At 41.4% G+C, this 26,900-nt stretch overlaps 1 protein-coding gene across 2 annotated transcripts in view; it reads right to left on the bottom strand.

The window, feature by feature from the left end:
- The window catches only part of LOC130368528 (tropomodulin-3-like), a 68,103-nt gene that overhangs the window by 29,185 nt on the left and 12,018 nt on the right, over positions 1–26,900 (bottom strand). For both annotated transcript variants that reach the window (XM_056572318.1, XM_056572319.1), the window contains exons 2-3: positions 16,000–16,199; positions 9,909–10,065 (exon numbers count right to left, since the gene is read on the bottom strand). In XM_056572318.1, the coding sequence (XP_056428293.1) occupies positions 9,909–10,065; positions 16,000–16,125 (283 nt within the window). In that variant the 5' untranslated portion in view covers positions 16,126–16,199. The remainder of the gene's footprint in view (positions 1–9,908; positions 10,066–15,999; positions 16,200–26,900) is intronic.

Raw genomic sequence — 26,900 nt, 5'->3', positions numbered from 1 at the left:
TACACAACCGGATGCGTCTTTTGGCATACGGTTTTCAATGGAGTCAATGCATACGGTTTTCAATACGGTTCCGGACGGTTTTCAAATTGAAAACGTATACGGGATCTGTATTGCAAAAATGTGGTGTGAATGCAGCCTTATATGGAGCTTTGTCGGCCTGTTGAAGCAACAGAAGTTAAGTAGAGAAAAAAAAAATTGTACATGCGCCATTTCTTCTTCTCCGCTAAATTACGGGTAACTGCCGGATCCCCGACAGGCCCGATTCAAGTAAATGGGATCCATCTGGACCCGGTGGGGTCAGTTATGCTCCAATCCCCTTTAGAGCTATTCGGTTAAAAAAAAAAAAGCCGAACGGACCCAAAACAGGACGCATCACAATGGAAATGTGAACTTAGTCTTATGCATGTGGGGGCCCTTTAGCTTTCTCAACTAAAAAAAATTTTATCAAATGGAAAGGGAAGACCACAGGAGGATTTACTGCAAGATTTCTATGACACGGTTTAAGGAGAAAGGTAACAAATACTGTGGGGGTAAAATTAAGTTAAATCATCTAGTATTAGAAAAGCAACAATTTTTTTCTCTAATACAGCTCCACACTTGTCATCAGGATGTGTGTGGTATTGCATGTTAGTTGCATTGAAGTAAATGGAGGCAAGTTGTAATACCACACACAACATGGTGTGGTGCTGTTTTAGGTAGATATTAGCTGTGTTTTTATATTTCTGGATAACCCCCTTTAACTTTAGTTTATTTTTGATCTGAAGTCTTGTCCAAAGACTTTACTAGGACCGTCTCCCTTCATTCGTATTTTGTGGAGATTAAACTAATCTACTTGTAACAGATTCCAACTTTTCCATTAAACAATGAGAAAATATTCTATTAATTGTATGTCTAACTGCAGATTAAACCTGTGGGGAAAGCTTGTATTTAGGACCACATCAAAGTGCAGGAAAGCACCAAGCTTCAGAACATGCAGTTTTGGCAGGGGACACTTGATTCTGCGGTCTACTCTTATTGCTTGTGTTGTCTTGCTAGGAAGTGTATATCTGTTCTGAACAGCTGTATTCAAAAATACTACACTGATGCCGGAAGCTAAAATATGGCTACACCGGAGTCAAGTTAACCGTTCAGTCAGGGTAACATCTACATGACCATGTAGATGGTTAAATGGAATGGCACAAAACTGTAGAGTTTATTAGCCACTTAGCCCAAGCCTGGAGCCAATAATCATTTTTAGTGGCATAGTAAATTGTTTACAATAGAAAACAACTGAAAATTAGCCACTGAGAGGCAAGTTTTTTCACACATTGGCCACTGACTTTACGTTAGCACTAGCTGGAAAGTGGCCTAGCTCTGGGTCCCATTGCTCACTAAGTAGCTGGCCCATTCACAACTGACCATACAGTACTACCCTCCAGAGACAGCAGGCACAGCCCCATCACTGTACTTGCTCTGCATCCTACCAGTCAGCAGGTGATCAGTGACATAGAACTGCAATGTCTTTGTGTAGTCCTGTAAGATGCCGCATCAGCCTGTCTACTTGTGCTAGGCTTCTCCATGTCATCCTTACAGCTGCGGCCAACACAATACACAGGAGATTCTGCACATAGTACAGTGCTTCATCAAGGTACAATATTAATTGAATGAAGGACAACCATTGGAAGTTAAAATTGTGTCCCGTGACATCAGTACATGCACTTCAGTATTACAGAGTATTTAAAGGGGTACTCTGCCGAAAAACATCTTATCTCCTATCCAAAGCATAGGGGATAAGATGTTTGATTGCAAGGGTCCCGCCGTGTCCGGGCCGCCAGCGGTGGCACACAGAAGCTTGGAGCTTCCGCGTTCGTGACGTTACATCCCCTCCATTCATGTCTATGGGAGGGGGCATGACGGCTAACACTTACCCGTCACACCTCCTCCCTTAGACATGAATGGAGGGGGCATGGTGGCTGTAGTCGCCAGTCATCCTGCACAGAGTGGAGTTCTCTCTATGCACGGATGACTGGGGTGCCACGCTTGAGATTGTGGGGGTCCCCAGCGGTGGGACCCCCCTGATCAGACATCTATTCCCCTATCCTTTGGATAGGGGATAAGATGTTCAACAGAGTACCCCTTTAATGCCTACTTTTACTGGTTGGATCATCTAACCACTAACACTTACCACATATTCAGACTGTATGTATCATTGTATGTCCAGCATGCTTTCAAGTTACAATGACCTAGAACACACCATTGTATATTGAAAATATTGTAACCTGAGTGCACTGTAACTTGAGACACCACTTTATAGTATAAACAGTGTGAGAGTCAGTGAAATGTATGAATCTGCATGTGATCATTGTAAGGACTCACTATAAACACTGTACCCCTGGTCTCTTACGGAATAACATTATCTGTTAATAATCTATCAAAAGTTTCTGATGTAACCCTGTAGTTACAGAAAGTCCTAGACATGGCAGACACTCCCTGTCTTCACAGAATAGCATTCACTGGACTGGAGATCCCAGACAGATGCCATCATAAAAAGATCTAAATTATATGGAAAGGAAGAGAGACAATACTGTGGGCTAATATACCCGGTCGCCCTTAGAAATATGCTCACCTGTGGCAAGTCTTGTTACAAGCGTGTCACCCCGTTACATGGGGTAGTGGGTGGAAGATGCTGTGGTAACGCCGGCTGCAGCCTGCAGGGATGGCCGGTCTCTCCAAGATGGTCGGCAAATACGAGCAGATAAGGATAAAAAGGAAAAAATATCCTGCGGTGGCGCTGCCTTGTGGATAGCACAATTATGATCGGACAATGTAAAAAAGTAACAATGTATTTATTTAACACACGAAACTCTTTTTACATGAATGGCAAGACGCGTTTCAAAGGCATGTTCCTTCTTTGCCAATTGCTGGGGAAATACAGACATGGTGGGTACATATAACTGTGTTTTTGGGCGCCAAAAACATCTGGGCAGGGGTCAGAGTTTCAAAGAGGTGGGGCCACAAAACGTCACACATTTGCAGTATAATAAAGGAGAAAAAAATAGCATGTAAATATTCACAATGGAGTGTATTTGGAACATAAAGGAATTGGCAACTTAGTGTCAAGAGAAAAATGTGTTTTATGTATTTTGTATTTGCCGCTATTCGGGCTGTAGATTGAGCGACCAATAGGATAGTTTGTCTCCTATTGCGTCATCTGTTGCTATGGGACAAAGTAGTCGAGGATCTCGGGTTCAAAGAGACCACTGAAAACATATAGAGCGGCGACCAATGGGCGGCCAGAGAATAGTAACGTCATCTGTTGCTGTAAGCAGGATGAACCAATCAGAATTCTTCTTGATGATGGGAAAGGGACTAATCAGCTACATGCCGGTATGTGGTAGTGGGAGGTATATACAAGGTATTTGACCAATAAGCTATGATTGTTTGGTGTCAGTACAACCAATGAGAAAAGCGCCGACTATTTTATGTCTGGAGCGAAGGTTGAATCAACCAATAAGATGGTGTTCTTTTATAGTAAATACAGCCAATCCGCTGGGTGCAGACATTCAGTGTTTTGATGCGGGAATTATGAAACATCTGTGTCGGCCAATGAACTGTGGGTCCATGATACTTAGTGGACCAGAGACCTGCCGACTATTGCAACTTAAAAAGTCCATATTACGGATGAGCTATAGGTCTTTTCAATGGAGCCAATCGCGTATTCGCCTACTACCTCTATGATGGTGGGGAGCCAATCACAGAGGTGCCTACTTTTTAGTGGAGTAAGGGGGTTATTTTGAAAGTGGATCTATTCAGATTGTGTGTTCTATATACTCGTTGAATCCCATGGGGGTCAAAGTTTAAATTTTAAAGATCCAAAAGTTCTCTCTCCTGCATAACTGAGTAAATCTTCTGTTAGCAGTTACGGGGATTTCTTCGATTGGAGTTACTGTGAAGCCAGTGATGGAGCAATTATGGTGGGATGCTGCATGTCTTCACACGCTATGTAGTAGGTATCCATTTTTTATATTGGAACGGTGTTTGTTCATGCGGCTGCTCAGCATCTGTGTGGTCCTTCCAATATATTGGGTGCCGCAGGGGCATTCCAAGAGGTAGATGACATAGGACGACTTACAGGACATGCGGCTCAATTCCTTTATGTTCCAAATACACTCCATTGTGAATATTTACATGCTATTTTTTCTCCTTTATTATACTGCAAATGTGTGACGTTTTGTGGCCCCACCTCTTTGAAACTGACCCCTGCCCAGATGTTTTTGGCGCCCAAAACCAGTTATATGTACCCACCATGTCTGTATTTCCCCAGCAATTGACAAAGAAGGAACATGCCTTCGAAACGCGTCTTGCTATTCATGTAAAAAGAGTTTTGTGTGTTAAATAAATACATTGTTACTTTTTTACATTGTCCATAATTGTGCTATCCACAAGGCAGCACCACCGCAGGATATTTTTTCCTTTTTATCCTTATCTGCTTAAATTATATGGAGGCCACCGAGTTTGGATGAAACCCATTTAAAGTACACCTTACCTTTAACCTAAATTTTCATAAATAGCTGAAATAAACAATGTCCTAACACTTATTTCAAAATACTCCATGGAGTCCAGAAACTGACAGTGCAGCAAACAGGGTCCTTATACTGAAGGGCTGCTTTACCCGTGCCTTATCCAGCCTAATAAATAAACGGGTGCTGCTCAATTCAACCACATGGACCAACAACCATTCCACCCAATAGCGGCCTGAATAAACAGATTGTAATCCAATGAAAATTCCGGTTGCAGCTTACATAGTAAGCCAGATAGTAAGGCTTATGGCAAAAGGGACATTGGGTGAAACACAGTGAAACTGTGGCAAATGGTAAGGTAAAAAGCAATAAACAAAAGAAAATTGTAAATATTACTGAACCACCGCAGTAACCCCAAAAATAGCTTCCCCATAGAGGTGCTATAATTTACACTATGCTAGTTGTAATATTAAAGAATTACAAATAAGGTTTTTTACGTTTGAACAAAAAACAGTCTCCTTAGTCATTCAAACCAGATAAGACATAATAGGATGTACAAAAAACTCTATGTCTCTTTACATGTAGGAGCCAGAATCTAACAAGTAAGAACAACATCAGATCTTCAAACACTAAAATGATCTAAGTATCAATACCTGTTATTTCTGCAGGTAAAGACAAGATCTGTGAGGCAATAAAGGGGGCAGGATTTCAAGAAGGCACTAAATGAATCACCATGGCGCACACCGTAAATACAACTGTGTATTCATAGAAACAAGTACAACTACTTCAATTCTTGCTCTAAGAAGACCTTTATATGGCCTTTCCCCATTGCCTGTGACTAAAGGCTTTGCTCCTTATATAGAGCATCGCAATGTGCAAAAACGCTGAGCAAAGGTTATAGCTATACCATAACTACTGTAATAAATCTCAAACCCTCCCTTCTAAACCTGTACTTCATTGCTTTGCATATTGCAAGACAAACTGTGGATAAACATGCAAAACAGTACACAATATAACATTTCAGTACTAATGCAGACTACAGCTTCAAGAAAAAAACAGGACGAAAAAGGTGGATTTATTCAGTCTACCCTAGTCATATATTTATTATATATAGGATAGATATATATATACACACATGTATATACAAGTAAAGAAAGGAGTCAGCACTGGAGAGTCTCAGTGCGTCTGTAAGTGACCAAACCGCGTGCCACCACCAGACCAAGCAAATTCCATCCAAAGAGAAGACACAGCAAACTACAGCGGCATATAGGTGAATAAAGGGGCTAGAAGTTTATTTGCACCAACAAGTACATGCAACGTCCCATGTACTTGTTGGTGCAAATAAACTTCTAGCCCCTTTATTCACCTATATGCCGCTGCAGTTTGCTGTGTCTTCTCTTTGGATGGTGTATATATATATATTTTTTTTTTCCTGATTATGCCAACAGCTTTATTTATTTTATTTTTTTTGTTTCCATTCTTTTCTTCCTTGCCTTTAAATAGCCATAGGCCTTTAAATGTTCTACCTACAGACTACTAAATCTACAGGCAAACAAAAATAAAAATTGTGGAGTGAAAAATATATTCTGACATATATGGTAGCATACAGTCTACTCGCTACTTAATTTGGTCTGTTTCTCAACCAAAGAAAGTTTATCTGCAGAGTACAAAAATAAAAAAACTATGGTCATGAAATAGACCTAACATAGAAATTGCTGGTCTATTGAGGGCACGCTGTGGCGTATGTTGAAATACCTTTTTGACAGTAGCAGCTGTGGAGACCTAAAACGTGATTTGAATGGGGCCTAAGACTCTGTAGAAACCATACATAACAATGCAAGCTAGATAGACATAGAAATGGTTAACAAATTAGACTATGCAACTCAAACTATGTTAACTAGAAAGATTGTAATGGCATTGTACTAGTTTAACTGAATGATTGTGATGCTCTGATATAGTGAATTTATGTAAAATATGATAACCCACACAAAGGAAATTATGCAAATAATATTTTTGAAAGGGGTACTCCACTGGAAAAAAAAAAATGTTTAATCAACTGGTGCCAGAAAGTTAAACAGATTTGTAAATTACTTCTATTAAAAAATAGTTATCCTTCCAGTACTTATTAGCTGCTAGAGATGAGCAAAGTTACAGTGATTCGATTCATTACCAACTTCGCGGCTTGGCAGTTGGTGACTTTAGCCTGCATAAATTAGTTCAGCTTTCGGGTTCTCCAAAAAGGTGGATACAGTCCAAGGAGAGCGTCTCCAGCACACCGGAGCACCGGAAAGCTGAACTAATTTATGCAGGATAAAGTCAGCAACCGCCGAGCCGAGAAGTTCGTGACAAATCGAATCACTGTAACTTCGCTCATCTCTATTAGCTGCTATATACTACAGAGAAAGTTATTTTCTTTTTGGATTTGCTTGTTTTCCTGTCCACAGTGCTCTCTGTTGACACCTCTGTCCGTATCAGGAACTGTCCAGAAAAGGAGCAAATCCCCATAGCAAACATCTCCTGCTCCGGACAGTTCCTGATACAGATAAAAAAGTGTCAGCAGAGAGAAAGGAAAAAAAAAAACAAAAAAAAAAAAAACAAAGAACTTCCTCTGTAATATACAGCCACTAATAAGTACTCAAAAGGATAAATATTTTTTTAATAGAAGTCATTTAAAAATCTGTTTAACTTTCTGGCACCGGTTGATTAAAAAATATATATATATTTTCCAACGGAGTACCCCTTTAAAGAGGTACTCCACTGGGGAAATTTTTTTTTTTTTTTTTAAATCAACGGGTGCCAGAAAGTTAAACAGATTTGTAAATTGCTTTCCATATAGTAGATGATCGCTCCAAACCTCACTACCTCAGTTGTGCCCGGGTCGTGGGGTAGCGTCCCCCTTCTTCAATATGAGCAGAAAAGAAGAAGAATCCGGCACCAATGGAAGGTAAAAGGATCCACTTTGTTGAAGCATATATATAAAATACAAGCTGGGCATGACATCCTACGCGTTTTGGACAAGCATGACTAAGGACATGCTCGTCTGAAATGCGTAGGATACCATGCCCAACTTGTATTTTATATATATGCTTCAATAAAGTGGATCCTTTTACCTGCCATTAGTGCCGGATTCTTCTTCTTTTCTGCTCAAATTTGTAAATTACTTCTATTAAAAAAAATCTTAATCCTTCCAGTACATATAAGGTGCTGTTATGCCAGAAAGTTAAAGGGGTACTCCACTGGAAAAAAAAATTTCTCTTTTAATCAACTGGTGCCAGAAAGTTAAACAGATTTGTAAATTACTTCTATTTAAAAATCTTAATCCTTCCAGTACTTATCAGCTGATGTATGCTCGACAGGAAGTTCTTTTCTTTTTGAATTTCCTTTCTGTCTGACCACAGTGCTCTCTGTTGACACCTGTCCATTTCAGGAACTGTCCAGAGCAGAAGAGGTTTTCTATGGGGATTTGCTCCAACTCTGGACAGTTCCTAAAATGGACAGAGATGTCAGCAGAGAGCACTGTGATCAGACAGAAAGGAAATTCAAAAAGAAAAGAACTTCCTGTGGATCATACTGGCAGGATAAAGATTTTTTAATAGAAGTAATTTGCAAATCTGTTTAACTCTCTGGCACCAGTTGATTCATTTTTTTTTTTCCAGTGGAGTACCCCTTTAAATGGCAATGTGAACCTGGGTAAGCGGAGGGAGGGGGGGGGGGGGGTTGAGATGAGAGAGAAGTATTTCATGGTCTGCAGGATAGAGTAAACTATAAATACAAAGAAAAATAAAATAACCAACATATCTCATCCTGTTAGGGCAGTGTTTCCCAACCAGGGTGATTCAGCTGTTGCAAAACTACAACTCCCAGCATGCCTGGACAGCCTTCGGCTGTCCAGGCATGCTGGGAGTTGTAGTTTTGCAACAGCTGGAGGTACCCTGGTTGGGAAACACAGTTCTAGGGAGCTAAAGTCCCCTTCTTAAGAAGCTGTCCATTCTAGGTCATGCCACTTTCTGCCCTTATATAGCTTGTTGCAGTATTACCAGTGATAAGATAGGTAATGTGTACAGGTAAGGGCATCCCTTCTGAATTATTCCATTTAAGGAGTTGTAAATGAAAGCTTTATGGTCCAGCTAACTCACTTATGTCACTTATGACTATGTAAGGAACACAAGTAAAATTAATCAGTAACCAACACATGTGACTCACCTAGTTATAGCGTCCAGGCTGTGTATATAACACTTCCTAGGAAACACGCTATGTACAGCTGCATTATATGTGGGTTTACTGTAAACATTTGCTGACATGAAAATTTCCAAATACGGAACTATACATGCCACATATAAAGGCACAAAAGTGGAACCAGAGATCTGTATTAAAGCATCTCAGCCTTTTGTTTTTTAATATAAGGGAAATATGGCTCTTAACTGTATTTACTGTATGTATAATAATCTGTCGCTGCCTTCTTACTGGGTATGAAGAAGAGTCAGACAAGGAAAGAGGTGCAAAAACACCCACGCAAGCTTCTTATTAAAATGGAGATATGAGACCAATTGGTGACATTACAAGACACTGTTTTTTATACTTAAATACCTCATCGTGGCTCTGACTATATTAAGCAGATAAAAGAAAGCAACAAAAACAGACTAAAGAAACGGGAGGTTAAAACATCTTCACCTGCTTCTCCCTTTGGAGCACTGATGCATCACCTGATTGACTGCAGCACAATGGAGCAATGTACAACTTGGCCTCCATTCACACTGCCGCTTGTCTCCGTACAAGGCTGGACAATACAAGATATAGTGAATAATGCAAAGTATACAGTTGTGTAAGCATGCTGTGTCACTGGACAGGTTTTTGGAGTGTTATTTTTGTGTGATCTCTGAACATTTATCTTGACCGCACTTAACACTTTATTCTATATCCTTAGTTCTTATAGTAATACCTCCATATTAGACCATTTTTTTGTACAATTTTGTTGATTTAATATATTTAGTGCAGAAAATACTGTTCATTGAACATTGTGATTAATGAGATTAAAAGGGTACTCCGCTGCTCAGCGTTTGGAACAAACTGTCCTGAACGCTGGATCGGGAGCTCGTGCCGTCATAGCCCCGCCCCCTCAATGCAAGTCTATGGGAGGGGGCGTGACTGCCGTCACGCCCCCTCCCATAGACTTGCATTGAAGGGGCGGAGCTATGACGGCACGAGCTCCCGGCTCCAGCGTTCAGGACAGTTTGTTCCAAACGCTGAGCAGTGGAGTACCCCTTTAAGGCTTATCAGAATATTTTTAGTACCTAAGGAAGGAAGGAAGTGAGTGTTTTGTTATTGCAGAGAAAAAAACAGGACAATGGTTTCCAAGTTTTTTCCCCCTTCATAGAAGGAAAACAAAACAACACAAAATACACAGTTTACCTTTTTTTTCTCCGGTAAACGGTACATAGTCTTCCCTGTCTTTTTGTGCCAGAGCATCCTTTTCCAAGAACTCTAGCAGATGCTCTCTGTCAAATGAACCTGTTCCTTTCTTAACCGTTTGGTCCTTCTGTCGAAATCCCGCTGGCAGCAATGCATTCTAGGATATAGAAAATACAATAGAATGAGTGATTGCCAATGTCTATTCACAGCAAATAAACAATGCAGTGTAAAAGATATTTTTCCACAGCACTGAACATCTATGGTATTGGTGTTTATGGTGATGCATTAATACATAAATATTTCCATTAGTATCTCTTATAAATGGTATTTCACCATAACACCTAAGGCATACTCTTCCAGTTCTACAAGAATCCTTCTAAAAATGGAGAAATAGGCATCAACCATCTTCATCACAGTAACTGTTCACTTTATGCATTTAAATAATGGTCTGGTCTGTACACAGCGCCAGAAACATAAGTGTAAAGTAGTGTTGACTTCTAAGGAGACATAAAAAAGGGTTTCTTCATGTCTGTTAAAGGGGCACTCTGCTGCTCAGCGTTGGGAACAAACAGTTCCGAACACTGGAGCCGGCACCGGGAGCTTGTGACATCATAGACCCGCCCCCTCATGACATCACACCCCGCCCCTCAATGCAAGTCTATGGGGGGGCGTGAACAAACTGTTCCTAACACTGGCGCCAGGAGCTCGTGACGCCATAGCCCCGCCCCCTCATGACGTCATGAGCTCCGGGCGCCAGCATTCGGAACAGTTTGTTCCAAACGCTGAGGAGCGGAGTACCCCTTTAAATATATTAGTAGAGGTTGACAGAGCCCAGCATACATCTGACCAGGACAACATCCTGCAACATCTGCTTAGCATTTAAATATTACAGGCTCATCCGTTTGCCATAGACTTGAATGTTACATTTCATATATCAATTTTTAATCCGTTATTTTTGACAGAGAAAAAAAAAATACTGCATGCAACGTCTTTTCTTCGCTAAAAATAACAGAACAGGAACCAAACGCATGCAAACGGGTGACAAAGGACTGTAAAAAAATCCCATTGACATCAATGGGATCTATTTACAACAGTTTCCAAAAAGGCTTGAACGGATTTGAGAAGGGACATGAATTAACAGGGTTGGGTATTAATGTGAACAAGCCCTAAGGTTTACTTCCAAAAACATACTAAAAAGTAAATTGGTTTCCTATGCTTTTCAGCCTGAATTGAGAAATAAGTCAGTAAAGAAAATGGAGATGTGAATAATGACAATCTCTGCAAGGCACTAGAATATAGTGGTGCAACTCGAAAAATGTGAATATCGTGCAAAAGTTCATTGTATTTCATTAAGGCAACCTAAAAGGAAAGAAAGCATGAAGTGCTCCAAAATCTCCTGGTAGACGGATGTTGTAATTGGGGGGGGGGGGGGGGGCTTTGGGGTTTTCATGAGCTGTCAGCCATAATCATCACAATTATGACAAATCACGGCTTGGACTACCTTTCTTTGCATGTAATGAGTCTCTCTCATATATTAGTTTCACCTTTTAAGTTGTATAACTGAAATAAATTAACTTTTGCCCGATATTCTAATTTTTCGAGTTTCACCTGTAAGTAATGCAAAGGTGTAAGCCCTTCTTCTATTCTTTAAAGTTATGTAAACATTTCACCTTCTCTAAAAGTAACCTTAACATTTTTACTGCAAAACCTATAAACTAGATATATTGAGGGGAATTCATCAAGCTCTTTAGAACCATTTTTTTTTCAGTCTAAAATTATTGCACAAAAAGTCTCTTCCCATGCGACTTTTGTGCGACACTTGCTTTTGATCATATTTGAAAGTGAACCACTATTTGCAGTGCTTTAGACTAGTTTTATGCTGTGGGCACAGATTATGTGCGACTTTTCTCTGAAAGTCAGAAAAAAAAGTCGCAGCTACCCTCTTTTAGATGCAAACCCACAACCATAGGAGCGAAAAATCACACTGAGGAGAGGCAGGTAAGTGGCCATAAAAGCTGATCGGGACACCGCACCTTCAACACGGTTGTCCCGATCAGTTTCCCTGAGCTAGTGGCAAGGTGAAATCTGAAATTATAGCCGCTATGATTAAGTGTGATCGCGGAGTCTAAAGGGTTAATCGCGGACAGTGGCCAATAGCCGCTGTCCAGCATTTACCACTGTGCATGGCAATTGGAGAGGAGGTAAAAAGGGCATCCCTGGTCCCTAAGGGGTTTCAAAATGCTAAAAATTTAAGATATATGGCAGACCATGAGTGATTTCTTACTCCCCCTGCCTCATATACACCGGACACAACAGGTGGGAAATGTAGGAGGACTCTGAGGTAATGTCCCTGTGCTCATCAAGTGGCGTGCGACTTTTGATGACTTTGGCAAAGGAAGGTAAAATCAAACGTGACTTTTCAACTCTAAAATAGTACAGATACTAGACAACAATTGATGAATTCCCCTCATTATCCTTATTTAGGTCATATAATCTATCAACCTTCATTGAAAATAAGCCAATACCCCCAGTTCCAAATCTCTCTGTAAAAGCCTATGGTGCTTGGTCATGTGATCGTAAACTGCACTGCTTTCTTCCTGAAGTGACCCCCACACATACATTTAACTGAAGACATCTTAGTATGGGTAAGATATTCTAAAGCAATTCTATAATAACAATGCAATGTATACCTGAAAAATGGAGCTTAAGGGAACTAGGGCTGCAAGATCAATTTAGTCAATAAGAATCCATAATGGAAATTGTTAATGATTTCCATTACCAATTTGTCTGTCGTGGCCTAGCAAATAACAGCATACCTACTACCATTACCTCTTTCCCTGCCTCTTGGCCCTTTAGTCCGCACCTATTTGTGTCACGGTCTCCCTTATCCTCCAGTGCCTCTAAGTGTCATTTTGTGGGCACATATGCTTCTGTTCCCCCGCAGTGAGGCTCCGGCTCATAGGTTAACCCTTCAGGTCCTGTCCCCTCTCTTTCCCATGTTAAAGGGGTACTCCGGTGAAAACCTTTTTTCTTTTAAATCAACTGGTGGCAGAAAGTTAAACATATTTGTAAATTACTTCTATTAAAAAAATCTTAATCCTTCCAGTACTTATTAGCTGCTGAATGCTACAGAGGAAATTCTTTTCTTTTTGGAATGCTCTCTGATGACATCACGAGCACAGTTCTCTCTGCTGATGTTATTATATTAATAATAACGCTTTATTTATTGTTGTCCTTAGTGGGATTTGAACCCAAGTCCCCAGCACTGCAAGGCAGCAGTGCTAACCACTGAGCCACCATGCTGCCCTTAGCATACATCTGCTATGCATCTGCTCTGCATGGTTGCTAAAATGGACAGAGATGTCAGCAGAGAGCACAGTGCTCGTGATGTCATCAGTGTTCCAAAAAGAAAGGAATTTCCTCTGTAGCATTCAGCAGCTAATAAGTACTGGAAGGATTAAGATTTTTTAATAGAAGTAATTTACAAATATGTTTAACTTTCTGCCACCAGTTGATTTAAAAGAAAAAAGGTTTTCATCGGAGTATCCCTTTAAATGTTCATGGTGTGTCCCCATTTTCCTCATGTCCTTCTGTTAACTCTGGTCCCTTATCCATTATTTTTTTTAATCCAAATAAATCACAAAAATAATTGGCCAACTAATCGAGTATAAAAACAATTGTTAGCTGCAGAACTAAAAGGGAACCTGTCACCAGGTTTTACCCTATAGGACTGCTTATACTGTGCGATCAGCATTTATATAATCATTCCTAGCGTTATAGCAGGCCATTGGCGCAACCTGCAAAAAAAAGAACTTTGATTCAGTGGTGCGCCAGATGCTCATGACTACCAAGTAGTTGTTGGGGCTGAAACTAGTCACCAACATTTACACAAAATGCCTGCTATAAACACAGACATGATAGGAATTATTACTTCTAAGCCCATAGCATACAGTGAGCAGTCTTATAGGGTAAAACCTGGTGACATGTTCCCTTTAAACCGTTAACATTTTCTTCATGTCACTTTTCTGCTTGGATTGCCACAACTCTGGCAGGAAAGCTCAAACTAGAGAGGAGCAAAGTTACAGTGATTCGATACGAACTTCTCGGCTCGGCGGTTGATGACTTTATCCTGCATAAATGAGTTCAGCTTTCAGGTGCTCCTGTGGCTGGAGACTCTCTCCTAGGACTGTATCCACCTTTTCCAGCCCACCGGAGCACCTGAGAGCTGAACTCATTTATGCAGGATAAAGTCAGCAATCGCCGAGCCGAGAAGTTCGTGATAAATGGAATCACTGTAACTTCGCTCATCTCTAGCTCAAACCCTTGGGAAAGATTACAATGTTCTACAGGAAATGCAGAACAGAAGCCAAACAGACACTGTTTCACATGCAGAAGCTTTCAAAGACATAACTAAATATCTTACAGAAATAGAGGAGACAATCCTGATCATTTGTGTCCTGTTGAGGGGATTGGTGGATTCATTAGAGCGAATATTAAACTCTGGGACAAAAGTAAGCTTATGGGAGAAAAGAGCCTAGACTGAATATTAAAGGGGTATTCCAGGAAAAAAAAAAACTATTTTTTTATAATCATCTGGCTCCAGAAAGTTAAACAGATTTGTAAATTACTTCTATTAAAAAATCTTATTCCTTCCAATAAATAGCAGCTGCTGAAGTTGAGTTGTTGTTTTCTGTCTGCCAACAGTGCTCTCTGCTGACATCTCTGCTTGTCTTGGGAACTGCACAGAGAAGAGGTTTGCTATGGGGATTTGCTTCTAAACTGGGCGTTTCCTGAGACGCGTGTCATCAGAGAGCACTTGGACAGAAAAGAACCACTCAACTTCAGCAGCTCATAAGTACTGAAAGGATTAAGATTTTTTAATAGAAGTAATTTACAAATCTGTTAAACTTTATGGAGCCAGTTGAGATATATATATATATATATATATATATATATATATATATATATATATATATATATATATTAGATAGATAGAGATATAAAAAAAGATTTTCCTGGATAACCCCTTTAACGCGATGACGCGTGTCATCAGAGAGCACTTAGACAGAAAAGAACAACTCAACTTCAGAAGCTCATAAGTACTGAAAGGATTAAGATTTTTTTTTATAGAAGTAATTTACAAATCTGTTAAACTTTCTGGAGCCAGTTGATATATAAAAAAAGTTTTTTCCTGGAATACCCCTTTAATACATGGTGTGCAGACCTTTATGAGTGGCCTGCGAATTTTCACAAAAACACATAGCAAGAAGCCTGGAAAAAAGGGAGAGGTGCAAGAAACAAAATATTTTTACAACTGTGCTCCACCTAGAGAACGTGTTCACCTGCAAAGAGCTCAAAACAATACGATGGGAACAAATTGGTATTCCTTCAATGCCGGTTTGCCGAGGACAGTCAATAGAGATATCCGTGAAACCGCTGTCAATATAAGTCATAAGAAGGAAGAACTTGTCTTGTCCTACTTGTACTAGAAAGCTGTTCTTAGAGGCAATGGTAAAGTCCATAGAAACTGTAAAAAGGTACAGTTTTTGAACTGCCAGTTCTAAAGCCATCAATGGGAAAACGTACATCAGTGTTTCCCAACTAGCGTGCCTCCAGCTGTTGTAAAACTACAACTCCCAGCATGCCCGGACAGCCGAAGGCTGTCCGGGCATGCTGGGAGTTGTAGTTTTGCAACAGCTGGAGGCACGCTAGTTGGGAAAAACTGGCATATACCATGACTTCTCTTTGACAACCACTCAAAACAGCAGTGATAAACAATCTTCTAGAAGATTCCTATCAAAGACAGCCATTTATATAACATATGGGAGTTGCAAAGTCTGCCTAGTTTGGAGAGATTTCACTGTTCTGGAGGGGGCTTAGTCGTGACCCTTGACTATACCTAAGGGTCACACATTACATTCAATATCTTACATCCCAAGATCAAGGGCCCTGGCTTCTGAAGATACAATATTTTGTTATATAGACTGTACACGTCTACAAGCCTTGTATGTTCTGCTACAGATAAACTAATGGAATTTGTTGTTTTTTCTGAATAATAAAAGTTAACATTTTCAGCACCACATACACTTACCTCTGGATCAAGCTCTTCCAAGACATTTTCCAGTTGCTTCAGATCAGCTTCCGAAAGGTTCCCAAGAAGTTCATCATCATCCATATCTCTGTACTTGTCCAAGTCTTTCCGAAAGGCGCTAGTCATTGTGTCGGCTACTTACTGGGTGTCCCCCACACCCGACTGCTACTCAACTTCCTCTTAATATCCTTGCTGTAATTCTAGAAAATACAAAACATGAAAATTCAGATTTACCTAACATTTTAAAACAAATACGTTTTCATACATGAAGACAGGCTACAAAAAATAAGAATAAAAAAAATTAAAAAAAACCTACAATTGAGAAAGTGTTTTATTTCTGATAAATAAATGAAAAGATTCTGTGTTTATAATCACATTTTCCAGGCAAACCCGACAAGTCCCAGGTTGGCTCCGATTTTGGCACACGCTGCTACTAAACTGAAATGGTAAAATTGTTATTCCACGTACAGTGGTCCCACAAGTTACAATATTAATTGGTTCCAGGACGACCATTGTATGTTGAAACCATTGTATGTTGAGACCAGAACTCTATGGAAACCTGGTAATTGGTTCTGAAGCCACAAAATGTCATCCAAAAATAAGAAAAAGTGAGGATTAAAAAAATAAATAAAAATAAGTAGATAACTTATATACAGATAAAGCGAGTCCGCACATATAAAAGTAAGAAAGATCTGCTGGGAGCTGTAATCACTGTCTATGTAGAGGACAGGAGCTTCTTCAGGGTCCTGTACAGTTCACGCAATGTCCTAAAAAAGTAACATGGAGCTGCCCTCACCTGGTGTCCAAAGGAGCAGCTAACCCTGGCCCAAAGAGTAGTACAGAACATGTAATACCTCCCTGTACTGTAGGGAGGCGCTACTAGACAGGAATTCAGTGCATACACATCAGTAATACAGGGGTTTTACCAGTGAATGCCCATTCTGATTGGTCGGTTCTTCCAGCCATTGACACGTTTCACAGATCTGGACTGTCTGTAGCATTGTACTGTATGTTGAGTCTGGTTTCAATTTACAATGGTCCAGAAAAGACCAGGAAAGACCATTGTATGTTGAGGCCATTGTAAGTTGAGGGATCACTGTACTTCCACAATAAGTGCAGAGAAAATTTGGTCAATCGGAAATCTCAGCAATATGCCATAACTTTAAAGGGGTACTCCGCTGCTCAGCATTTGGAACAAACTGCTCGGAATAAACTGTTCCAAATGCTGGAGCCGGCAGCTCGTGACGTCATAGTCCCGCCCCCTCGTGACGTCACGTCATGCCCCCTCAATGCAAATCTATGGGAGGGGGCGTGACAGCTGACTTGCATTGATAGACTTGCATTGAGGGGGCATGACGTGACGTCAAGAGGGGGCGGGACTATGACGTCACAAGCTCCAGGCACCCACTCCAGCGTTCGGAACAGTTTGTTCCAAACGCTGAGCAGCGGAGTACTCCTTTACAGCGCCAAATGTAGAATTATATCACTTTTTTTTTTTTACTAGAATCATTGTTCAAATTCAGACAGACCTTTTCTAGTTTAAAAAAATAAAATAAAATTGACTATTTCTACAGCTGAGAAATGTTCAGGTTTAACCTTGTTCCCTATGAACAGTAGGAACCCTGATTGTTTATCAATACAAGAAACTTGTTCCTTCTTATCTGTAGGAAGCAGATAGGAAGAAACAATGTCCAACAAAAAGTTTAATTAGAATCCAAGGCAATCCAGAGACTGACATAAAGCACAAAAGATTATATTTTTCTGTACAGGAATTCAGCTTGTACATTTCACATAGACTTTCTTACAGAGCCACGTACATGGCATGAAGACAATAGTCATAAGCATTTACCCCCGATGATGATAACCTTGTTCTGCAGAGAATCACAGTCATCTAGAAGCTCCTTGGTTGGACTATTTCCATGGAACCTTACAATCTTAAACCCAAAGATGTACCTGTTCCAGCAGGAATCAGAGAGGAAACCACAACTAAGGCTGCATTCACGCCACGTTTTTGCAATACAGTTCCCATATAAGTTTTCAATGTGAAAACCGTATGGAACCGTGTTGATAACCATACGAATTGACTCTCCATTGAAAACATATGCCAAACAATGCATCTGGTTGCATCTGTTTTCAGTCTTGTACAGTCTTGTCCGTTTTTTTTTTCCTGTACCCAAAACTGTAACCTACCACGGTTTTTGGTCCGGGTGAAAAACTGTATACTTTTTATTTAAATTTTTTTTATAAACATGGGAGTCAAGAGGAACCGTACAGAACTGTATGTGCGTACGGTTCCATCCGTTTTGCACCATACGGATTTTGACTTTGCACAGTTCTTTTTTTCTTGGAATTTCAATCAAACAAGTGGAACTTTATTCACAATGGAGTGAAAAGTTAAAAACGTATACGTTTTTTTCTTAAAAAACGGATGCAACCGGACATCATTTTTCAAACCGTATACAGGTTAAGATTTGTACACACGTTTTGATACAGTTTAGTCCGGTTTTGAGGAATCCATTTTTCATCAAAAACCTGATACGGAAACTGTATCGCAAAAACGTGGCGTGACTGCACCCTAGGTAAGGTGTGCGCTGCCAAGTTTCCTTGTAAAGACTTAGGCTGCATTCACACCTCGTTTTTATGTTGTGGGTGTTGGATCCGGCTGGGGGAGGGGCAAACCGGGCTCTCTTGTACCCCAGCGGTTTCCTGACAGAACCCAAAACCGTAGTATACTACGGTTTTAGGTCCGGTCACAAAACCAGATACTGGTCAAAATGAGCCGACCGGAGTCACCGTTTGACTACGGTTGGCTCATTAAAGTAAATGGATTTCAGCACTGGCCTGGCTGGGGTACGGGAGAGCCCGGTTTGCCCCTCCCCCAGCCGGATCCGCCACCCGTAATGTAAAAACGACGTGTGAATGCAGCCTCAAAGGGGTACTCTGGTGGAAAATTATTATTTTTTAAATGAACTGGTGCCAGAAAGTTAAACAGATTTGTAAATTACTTCTATTTAAAAATCTTAATCCTCCCAAGTACTTGTTAGCAGCTGTATGCTACAGAGAAAATTATTTTCTTTTTGAATTTCTTTTTTGTCTTGTCCAGTGCTCTCTGCTGACACCCCTGTCCGTGTCAGGAACTGTCTAGAGCAGCATAGGTTTGCTATGGGGATCTTCTCCTGCTCTGGACAGTTCCTGACACAGACAGAGGTGTCAGCAGAGAGCACTGTGGACAAGACAAAAAGAAATTCAAAAAGAAAAAGAAATTCCTCTGTAGCATACAGCTGCTAATAAGTACTGGAAGGGTAAAGATTTTTTTTTAATAGAAGTAATTTACAAATCTGTTTAACTTTCTGGCACCAGTTGATTTAAAAAAAAAAAAAAAACAGTTTTCCACCGGAGTACCCCTTTAACAGCATTGTTCATTATTAAAATAAAACAAGGTTATGAGATCTGATAAATAACAAACCAAGAGGGTGAAGGGAGTGTTTCCTGCCCACAGAGAGACTGAACATTAAAGTAAAAAAACAGTCTTTCCTGCAGCTTAGGACAACACGTACTAGAGCCAGAGGCTGGAATGTGCTATGGAGCTGTGACGCCATTCAAACATGGTGGTGGGCAGAACATTGGAGGCAAAGTACCTCAGAAGTGTTCAGCATTTCTTTTCTTCCAAGTGACCATAACGCAATTTCTTACATCATAACGAGAAGTTATTTCTGTTTACCACTAAAGTACACAGCCTAATCTCGACTGGAATCTCTTGAGTAGTCCACATGGAGTACCTCTTTCTCATTACTTCCATCCTGGTAACGTCCAGGTAAATTTGTCCATTTGCACTGAATCTGTATATGCATCCCCTTTCAACATCCCATATCCTTATGTTCTCAGGGAGATAACCCCAAAGCAAAAAGGAGTCTGGCGGAGACTTGCTTCCCTTTCTCCATTAAAACAGCATCCATGCTCGGCCAACAAGAGTATTTATGTGCATTGGGAGATTGAGAAAGTTAGCTGTTTATTCCCTTCTTTCACATGTGAAAGTCTTGGGGGGGGGGGCATGGGCATGCTGGGAGTTGTAGTTTTGCAACATCTGGAGGTCCGCAGATTGAAGACCACTGCATAGGAGGTAATACTCACGTGTCCCCGCCACTCCGGACCCGTCACCGCTGGCCTGGATGTCGCTCCATCGCTGTCGCCGTGTCCCCGTCGCTCCGGAACGTCTCTGCTGTCGGCCGGGTATCCTCGCTCTCCGGCGCCGTCATCATGTCGTTACGCGACGACGTGATGACGAGGAAGGAGAGCGCCGGCCATACAGGGGATCCCTGAACGGAGAAGACACCGAGGAGGCAGGTAAGGTCCCTCCCGGTGTCCTGTAAGCACTAACCCGGCTATTCAGTCGGGCTGTTCGGGGCCGCCGCGGTGAAATTTCACCGCGGCGGTCCCGAACAGCCCGACTGAACAGCCGGGTTAGTGTCACTTTCCCTTCAGACGCGGTGGTCAGCTTTGATCGCCACATCTGAAGGGTTAATACAGGGCATCACCGCGATCGGTGATGTCCTGTATTAGCCGCGGGTCCCGCCCGTTGATGGCCGCAGGGACCGCCGCGATAGGGGGGTGTATTCGCCGTATAAGACGCACCGACTTTCCCCCCCCCCCCCCAGATTTGGGGAAGAAAAAGTGCGTCTTATACGGGAAAAATACGGTAAGTGAAAAGCATATTGTCTGTACTATGACTAAGGCTTATTCCTTGAGCCGAAACGAGTCACTTGTGTTTGCTGTATCTATGTTTCCTGGGTTTTAACCAATAAAGCTATACGTTGGACCTATCCTGCACTGGACATCCTTCTTCTATTTTGTACCTGTTTGGCGCTGCCCACGCCAGTCCATGCGCACGGTGCTTGAGGAAGGGAGCTGGACCTACATCCACCTACCCATATTGTCTGTACTGTAATAAGCTTTTAGGAAAATTTTACCAATAAAGAGGAAAACTTCTGAAGATATCCGTGGTGGACTATTCAATTCAGCACTGTAATAGGAAAGGCCGTTCGCTAAACAGCATTGTGTCCAAGTTCGTAGTTATCCCACAAAGCATTGATAAAAAGGACAACAGCAGTATTGAAATTGTGTAGGACTGAGCCTGTCTGCACTTCTATGGGTGTTTATAGATAGATCAAGGTATACTGTCGTGTTCTCCATCGGTTCTTAAAAGTAGAGGAGCTGCAAACTTAACCCCTTGCACTTTCGTTTTTTCCACCTTAGCTTTTAAAAATCATAACGCTTAAAATTTTGCACCTAAAAAACCATGAGGGTTTTTTTTTTTTGCGCGCCACCAATTCTACTTTGTAATGACATCAGTCATTTTACCTAAAAAAAAAAAAAACTACGGCAAAACAGAAAAAAAAAAAAATCAGACAAAATTAAAGAAAAAAACCCACCATTTTTCAATTTTGGGGGCTTCCGATTCTACGCAGTACATTTTTAGGTAAAAATGACATTTTATCTTTATTCTGTAGGTCCATACGGTTAAATTGATACCCTACTTATATAGGTTTGATTTTGTCGTAGTTCTGGAAAAAATCATAACTACATGCAGGAAAATGAATACATTTAATATGTGGTATGAGGGCTCATATTTTGCGCAAGTTTTTATTTGTATCATTTTTGTTTTGATCAGACTTCTTGATTGCTTTTTATTCATTTTTTTATGGTACATAAAGGTGACCAAAAATATGCTATTTTGGACTTTGGAATTTTTTGGCGCGCATGCCACTGACCGTACGGTTTAATTAACATTATATTTTTATAATTCGGACATTTACACACACGGCGATACCACATATGTTTATATATTTTTTATATGGAATTTGGGAAAAGGGGGGTGCTTTAAACTTTTAATAAGGAAGGGGTTAATGTGTGTTTTTAAACTTTTTTTTTCTTTTTTCTTATTTACACTTTTGTTCTCTCATTTGATTTCTCATACAGATCAATGTGGTTCCATAAAACCACATTAATCTGTGTGCTCTGCACGATCGCTCTGTTGGGGGGGGGGGGGGGGGTACGATCCACCCAACTGGACCACCAGGGACGGGATAAAGGCACCTTTAAATGCCACTGTCAGCTTTGACAGCGGCGATCAAAAGGGTTAATAACCGGCCGCGGCGATCGCTGCATGTCGGCTATTAACGGTGGCCCCCAGCTACAGGAATCAGCTGGGGGCCGGCCGGTATGACGCGGGCTCGAGTCAGGAGTCCACGCCATACCCCCTTAACTGCGCATGGACAAGTATACACGTCCATGGTCGTTAACAGGTTAAAGGTGTCCATACGCGTTATACTAAAGTTGTCCAAACCAGCCAACAGTATAAGGCATTGGATTTTTGCCGCCAGAGGGCAAGCCTGTGCCAGAGCTGTATGACTGTATGACAACCCAACCGCATACTGGAAATGAGCCCTTACAAGCATTGGACCCTGCAATCAATCGCTGGCAGCACATGCCCATTGGCAGCACGTCTGCTCATTCATTGGCTGATTGATGTTTTTGGGAAGGTTGAGGCAGATAACTGTTGGTTGAACAAATGTTTAACCCAGTGGTCCCCAAACTGTGGCCCTCCAGATGTTGCAAAACTACAACTCCCAGCATGCCTGGACAGCCAACGGCTGTCCAGGCATGCTGGGAATTGTAGTTTTGCAACATCTGGAGGGCCACAGTTTGGGGACCACTGGTTTAACCGATCCGACAGTTATTGAAAATGTAGGACCAGCTGAACATAGCAAAATACTGCCATTTCTGAGCACAGTACAGACTGCATAGTAATGAGAAGTGTGTATACATGTAGGCATTAGTCCGGCTTTTTCATTCAGAAAGGAAATGAAATCTCACAGCCGAAATACTATAATGAGGTTCAGCAGAGCGCTGCACTGTTTACACAGCTGACAGAATGCAATGTGTAATGTGAATATAGCCTCACAATGGCACAGGTCTGCACAAGCCCTCACAATGTCACCACACACTATGTTCCCGAAATTATACATGAGAAATTAAACATTTGGGGTCTTGCTATGTTGTTTTGATGCATACAACCATACAATACAATAGGGCTTTAATTTCATATATACACTGCTCAAAAAAAATAAAGGGGGCACTTAAACAACACAATGTAACTCCAAATCAATGACACTTCTGTGAAATCACACTGTCCACTCAGGAAGCAACACTGATTGACAATCAATTTCACATGCTGTTGTGCAAATGGAACAGACAACAGATGGAAATTATAGGCAATTAGCAAGACACCCCCAATAAAGGAGTGGTTCTGCAGGTGGTGACCACAGACCACTTCTCAGTTCCTATGCTTCCTGGCTGATGTTTTGGTCACTTTTGAATGCTTTTCACTAGTGGTAGCATGAGACAAAGTCTACAACCCACACAAGTGGTTCAGGTAGTGCAGCTCATCCAGGATGGCACATCAATGCGAGCTGTGGCAAAAAGGTTTGCTGTGTCTGTCAGCGTAGTGTCCAGAGCATGGAGGCGCTACCAGGAGACAGGCCAGTACATCAGGAGACGTGGAGGAGGCTGTAGGAGGGCAACAACCCAGCAGCAGGACCACTACCTCTGCCTTTGTGCAAGGAGCAGCAGGAGGAGCACTGCCAGAGCCCTGCAAAGTGACCTCCAGCAGGCCACAAATGTGCATGTGTCCACTCAAACTGTCAGAAACAGACTCCATGAGGGTGGTATGAGGGCCGGACGTCCACAGGTGGGGGTTGTGCTTACAGCCCATCACGGTGCAGGATCTTTGACATTTGCCAGAGAACACAAAGATTCGCAAATACAGCACTGGTGCCCTGTGCTCTTCACAGATGAAAGCAGGTTCACACTGAGTACATGTGACAGACGTGACAGAGTCTGGAGACACCGTGGAGAACGATCTGCTGCCTGTAACATCCACCATCATGAACGGTTTGGTGGTGGGTCAGTAATGGTGTGGGGTGGCATTTCTTTGGGGGGCCGAACAGCCTTCCATGTGCTTGCCAGAGGTAGCCTGACTGCCATTAGGTGCCGAGAAGAGATCCTCAGTCTCCTTGTGAGACCATATGCTGGTGCTAATGCAAGACAATGCTAGACCTCATGTGGCTGGAGTGTGTCAGCAGTTCCTGCAAGAGGAAGGCATTGATGCTATGGACTGGCCTACCCGTTCCCCCAGACCTGAATCCGATTGAGCACATCTGGGACATCATGTCTTGCTCTATCCACCAACGCCACGTTGCACCACAGACTGTCCAGGAGTTGGCGGATACTTTAGTCCAGGTCTGGGAGGACATCCCTCAGGAGACCATGTGCCACCTCATCAGGAGTATGCCCAGGCATTGTAGGGAGGTCATACAGGCACGTGGAGGCCACACACACTATTGAGCCTCATTTTGACTTGTTTTAAGGACATTACATCAAAGTTAGATCAGCCTGTAGTGTGGTTTACATTGTGATTTTGAGTGTGACTCCATATCCAGACCTCCATGGGTTGATAAATTTGATTTCCATTGATAATTTTTGTGAGATTTTGTTGTCAGCACATTCAACTATGTAAAGACGAAAGTGTTCCCTTTATTTATTTATTTTGAGCAAAATATATGTATTTATGTATGTATGTATGTATGTATGTATGTATAAACACACATACTTTCAGCCATTGCCATTAATCCCACAGATGCTGCACAGACATGTAATCCCCTGAGTCCTGAAATGGTCAGAGAATTGGAACAACCTTGTGATTTGCTTCTAGAGCTTGTACTTTCCAAATGACACATATAATAAAAGTATATGATCAGGTGTGTAGGAAATAAAGTGAAATGTGAATATAGTGCCTATAAGAATAAATCTGCTGCAGAATCTGGGTAGTTTCTCTGATCATCACATCAACCAAACAATCTCTATAATCTGGAGGAGGAGAGGAGAATTTCCATAAAAGAGTAATAAACCATGCTGCAGTTTCTGCTTTATAAGTCAATGGTTCATTCAAGCTTATAAAACAAAGATGTCGCCTGTTTTGCCTCATCTCTTACCTGTAAATGTTATTGTGATACATGGTAGGAAAGGAAGATGAGTAAGGAGGGAAAACTGATCGTACTTGACTACTAAATAAAAGCAGTGAACCATACCAAGAGTTTCACTGGCTCTGCATATGCCCTTGTGACTAGACCGCTTACTGTATGCGACTAGACAGACCTCGAGCATACCAAGGTATAGCAAACACCCGACACATCCACCAAACATGACCTAATGAAGAAATTACAGACACTGACCACAACATGCAAAAGGATCTCCAATACTGATTTTTCTTGCCCCCATTCTAGTAATGTTTGCCTCTATATTGATCAAGGCCACATTAATAAAAAAAATTCTAACAAGGGTCTCTAGTGACATAAGTTGTGAATAGTATTTATTATAACTACATATAGCAGACATGTACCCCTCTTCAATAAAAAAAAAAAAAAAAAAAAAAAAAAAAAAAGAAAGATCGCCCGTGATCAGTCAATTCCCATGGACCTAGCTTCAGAAACAATGGCACTTAGCCAATATAGCTGCAGCTGACCACACATTTCCTCTGCATGGTCACCACAAGGAACTGTAGTAATGTACGGCACTCATATTACAGATAAATGTAAGATCAGGTATTACATGTCCGAACAAAGTCAGTGTGGAGGCACATATCCCCCCGATTGTAAAGAACAGAACGTATCCATCATGAATTTCTATGGAATACGCTGCTAACCCAGGTGAACAGGATGCCAGGGTATACCCCCGTGTGTCCCTACCTAGTCCATGTATGTCAATGTTCTGTATGAAGTCTAAGGGTAGGGTCACGCATGCCAAATTTTGCCACTGAATATTTTTCTACCTTTTGAAGTCAACGTGTAGCAAAATATACAGCTGATTTTGCTACCCATTGACATCTGAGGATAGGAAAATACACATCAGGAAACACACAGCAACATAGAGCACGTGTGAACCTACCCTTAAAGTGCATGTGTGAGTGTATCCTGTTTGACTGAGGGACTCGAAAGCATAGTCACCCCAGTTATACAACATACAATGCCGTACCGGTCAGATTTCACAGGAAGAAAAAGAGAATCATGCTGCAATATTCTTCCTATGTAAACAGCGAACATCATGATACAATCTATAAAACGCTCATGAAACAACCTGTCAGATGCCTGGGAAACACTCTCGTACTGCCATCGTGATTTCAGAGTACATAGCGGCATTATGATCAGAGACTAGAAACATTCTACCTAAATTGACTGTCCCAAAATTGGAGCAGCTCTCTCTCAGGCTACATTCACATGTCCTTTTTAACATACGGTTGCCGTATCAGTTTTTTGTTTCCATGTATTTTAATGCTCAATGCGTTTTGAGTGCAATGTTATAAAAAATTTATGTGGTTTTTATATCCTCAAAAAAAGAACCCAAAACCAGAAAGTCCAGTGCCTATAAACCGTAGTAGATCACAGTTATGCGCACAGGAAAAAAAATGTACAAGAACAAATCCGCACACAACCAGATACATTTAGTTGTGTAAGTTTTTTCATATGGTTTTCACACTGAAAACTGTATGCAGCGACGGTATGTAAAAACGTGATGAGAATAAAGGGGTACTCTGCTGCTCAGCATTTGGAACAAACTGTTCCGAACGCTGGAGCTGGGAGCTCGTGACATCATAGCCCGCCCCCTCAATGCAAGGCTATGGGAGCGGGCCTGACAGCCCTTATGCCCGCTCCCATAGACTTGCATTGAGGGGGCAGGGTTATGACGTCACGAGCTCCCGACTCCAGCGTTCGGAACAGTTTGTTCCAAACGTTGAGCAACGGAGTTTCCCTTTAAGTCCTAGGTCTCAAAACTATGGAACTCCATAG

Source organism: Hyla sarda, chromosome 4, assembly GCF_029499605.1.
Source record: "Hyla sarda isolate aHylSar1 chromosome 4, aHylSar1.hap1, whole genome shotgun sequence".
Classification (NCBI taxonomy): Eukaryota; Metazoa; Chordata; class Amphibia; order Anura; family Hylidae; genus Hyla; species Hyla sarda.
Note: the sequence above shows the minus strand (reverse complement) of the source record. Positions and strands in the feature narration are given on the sequence as shown.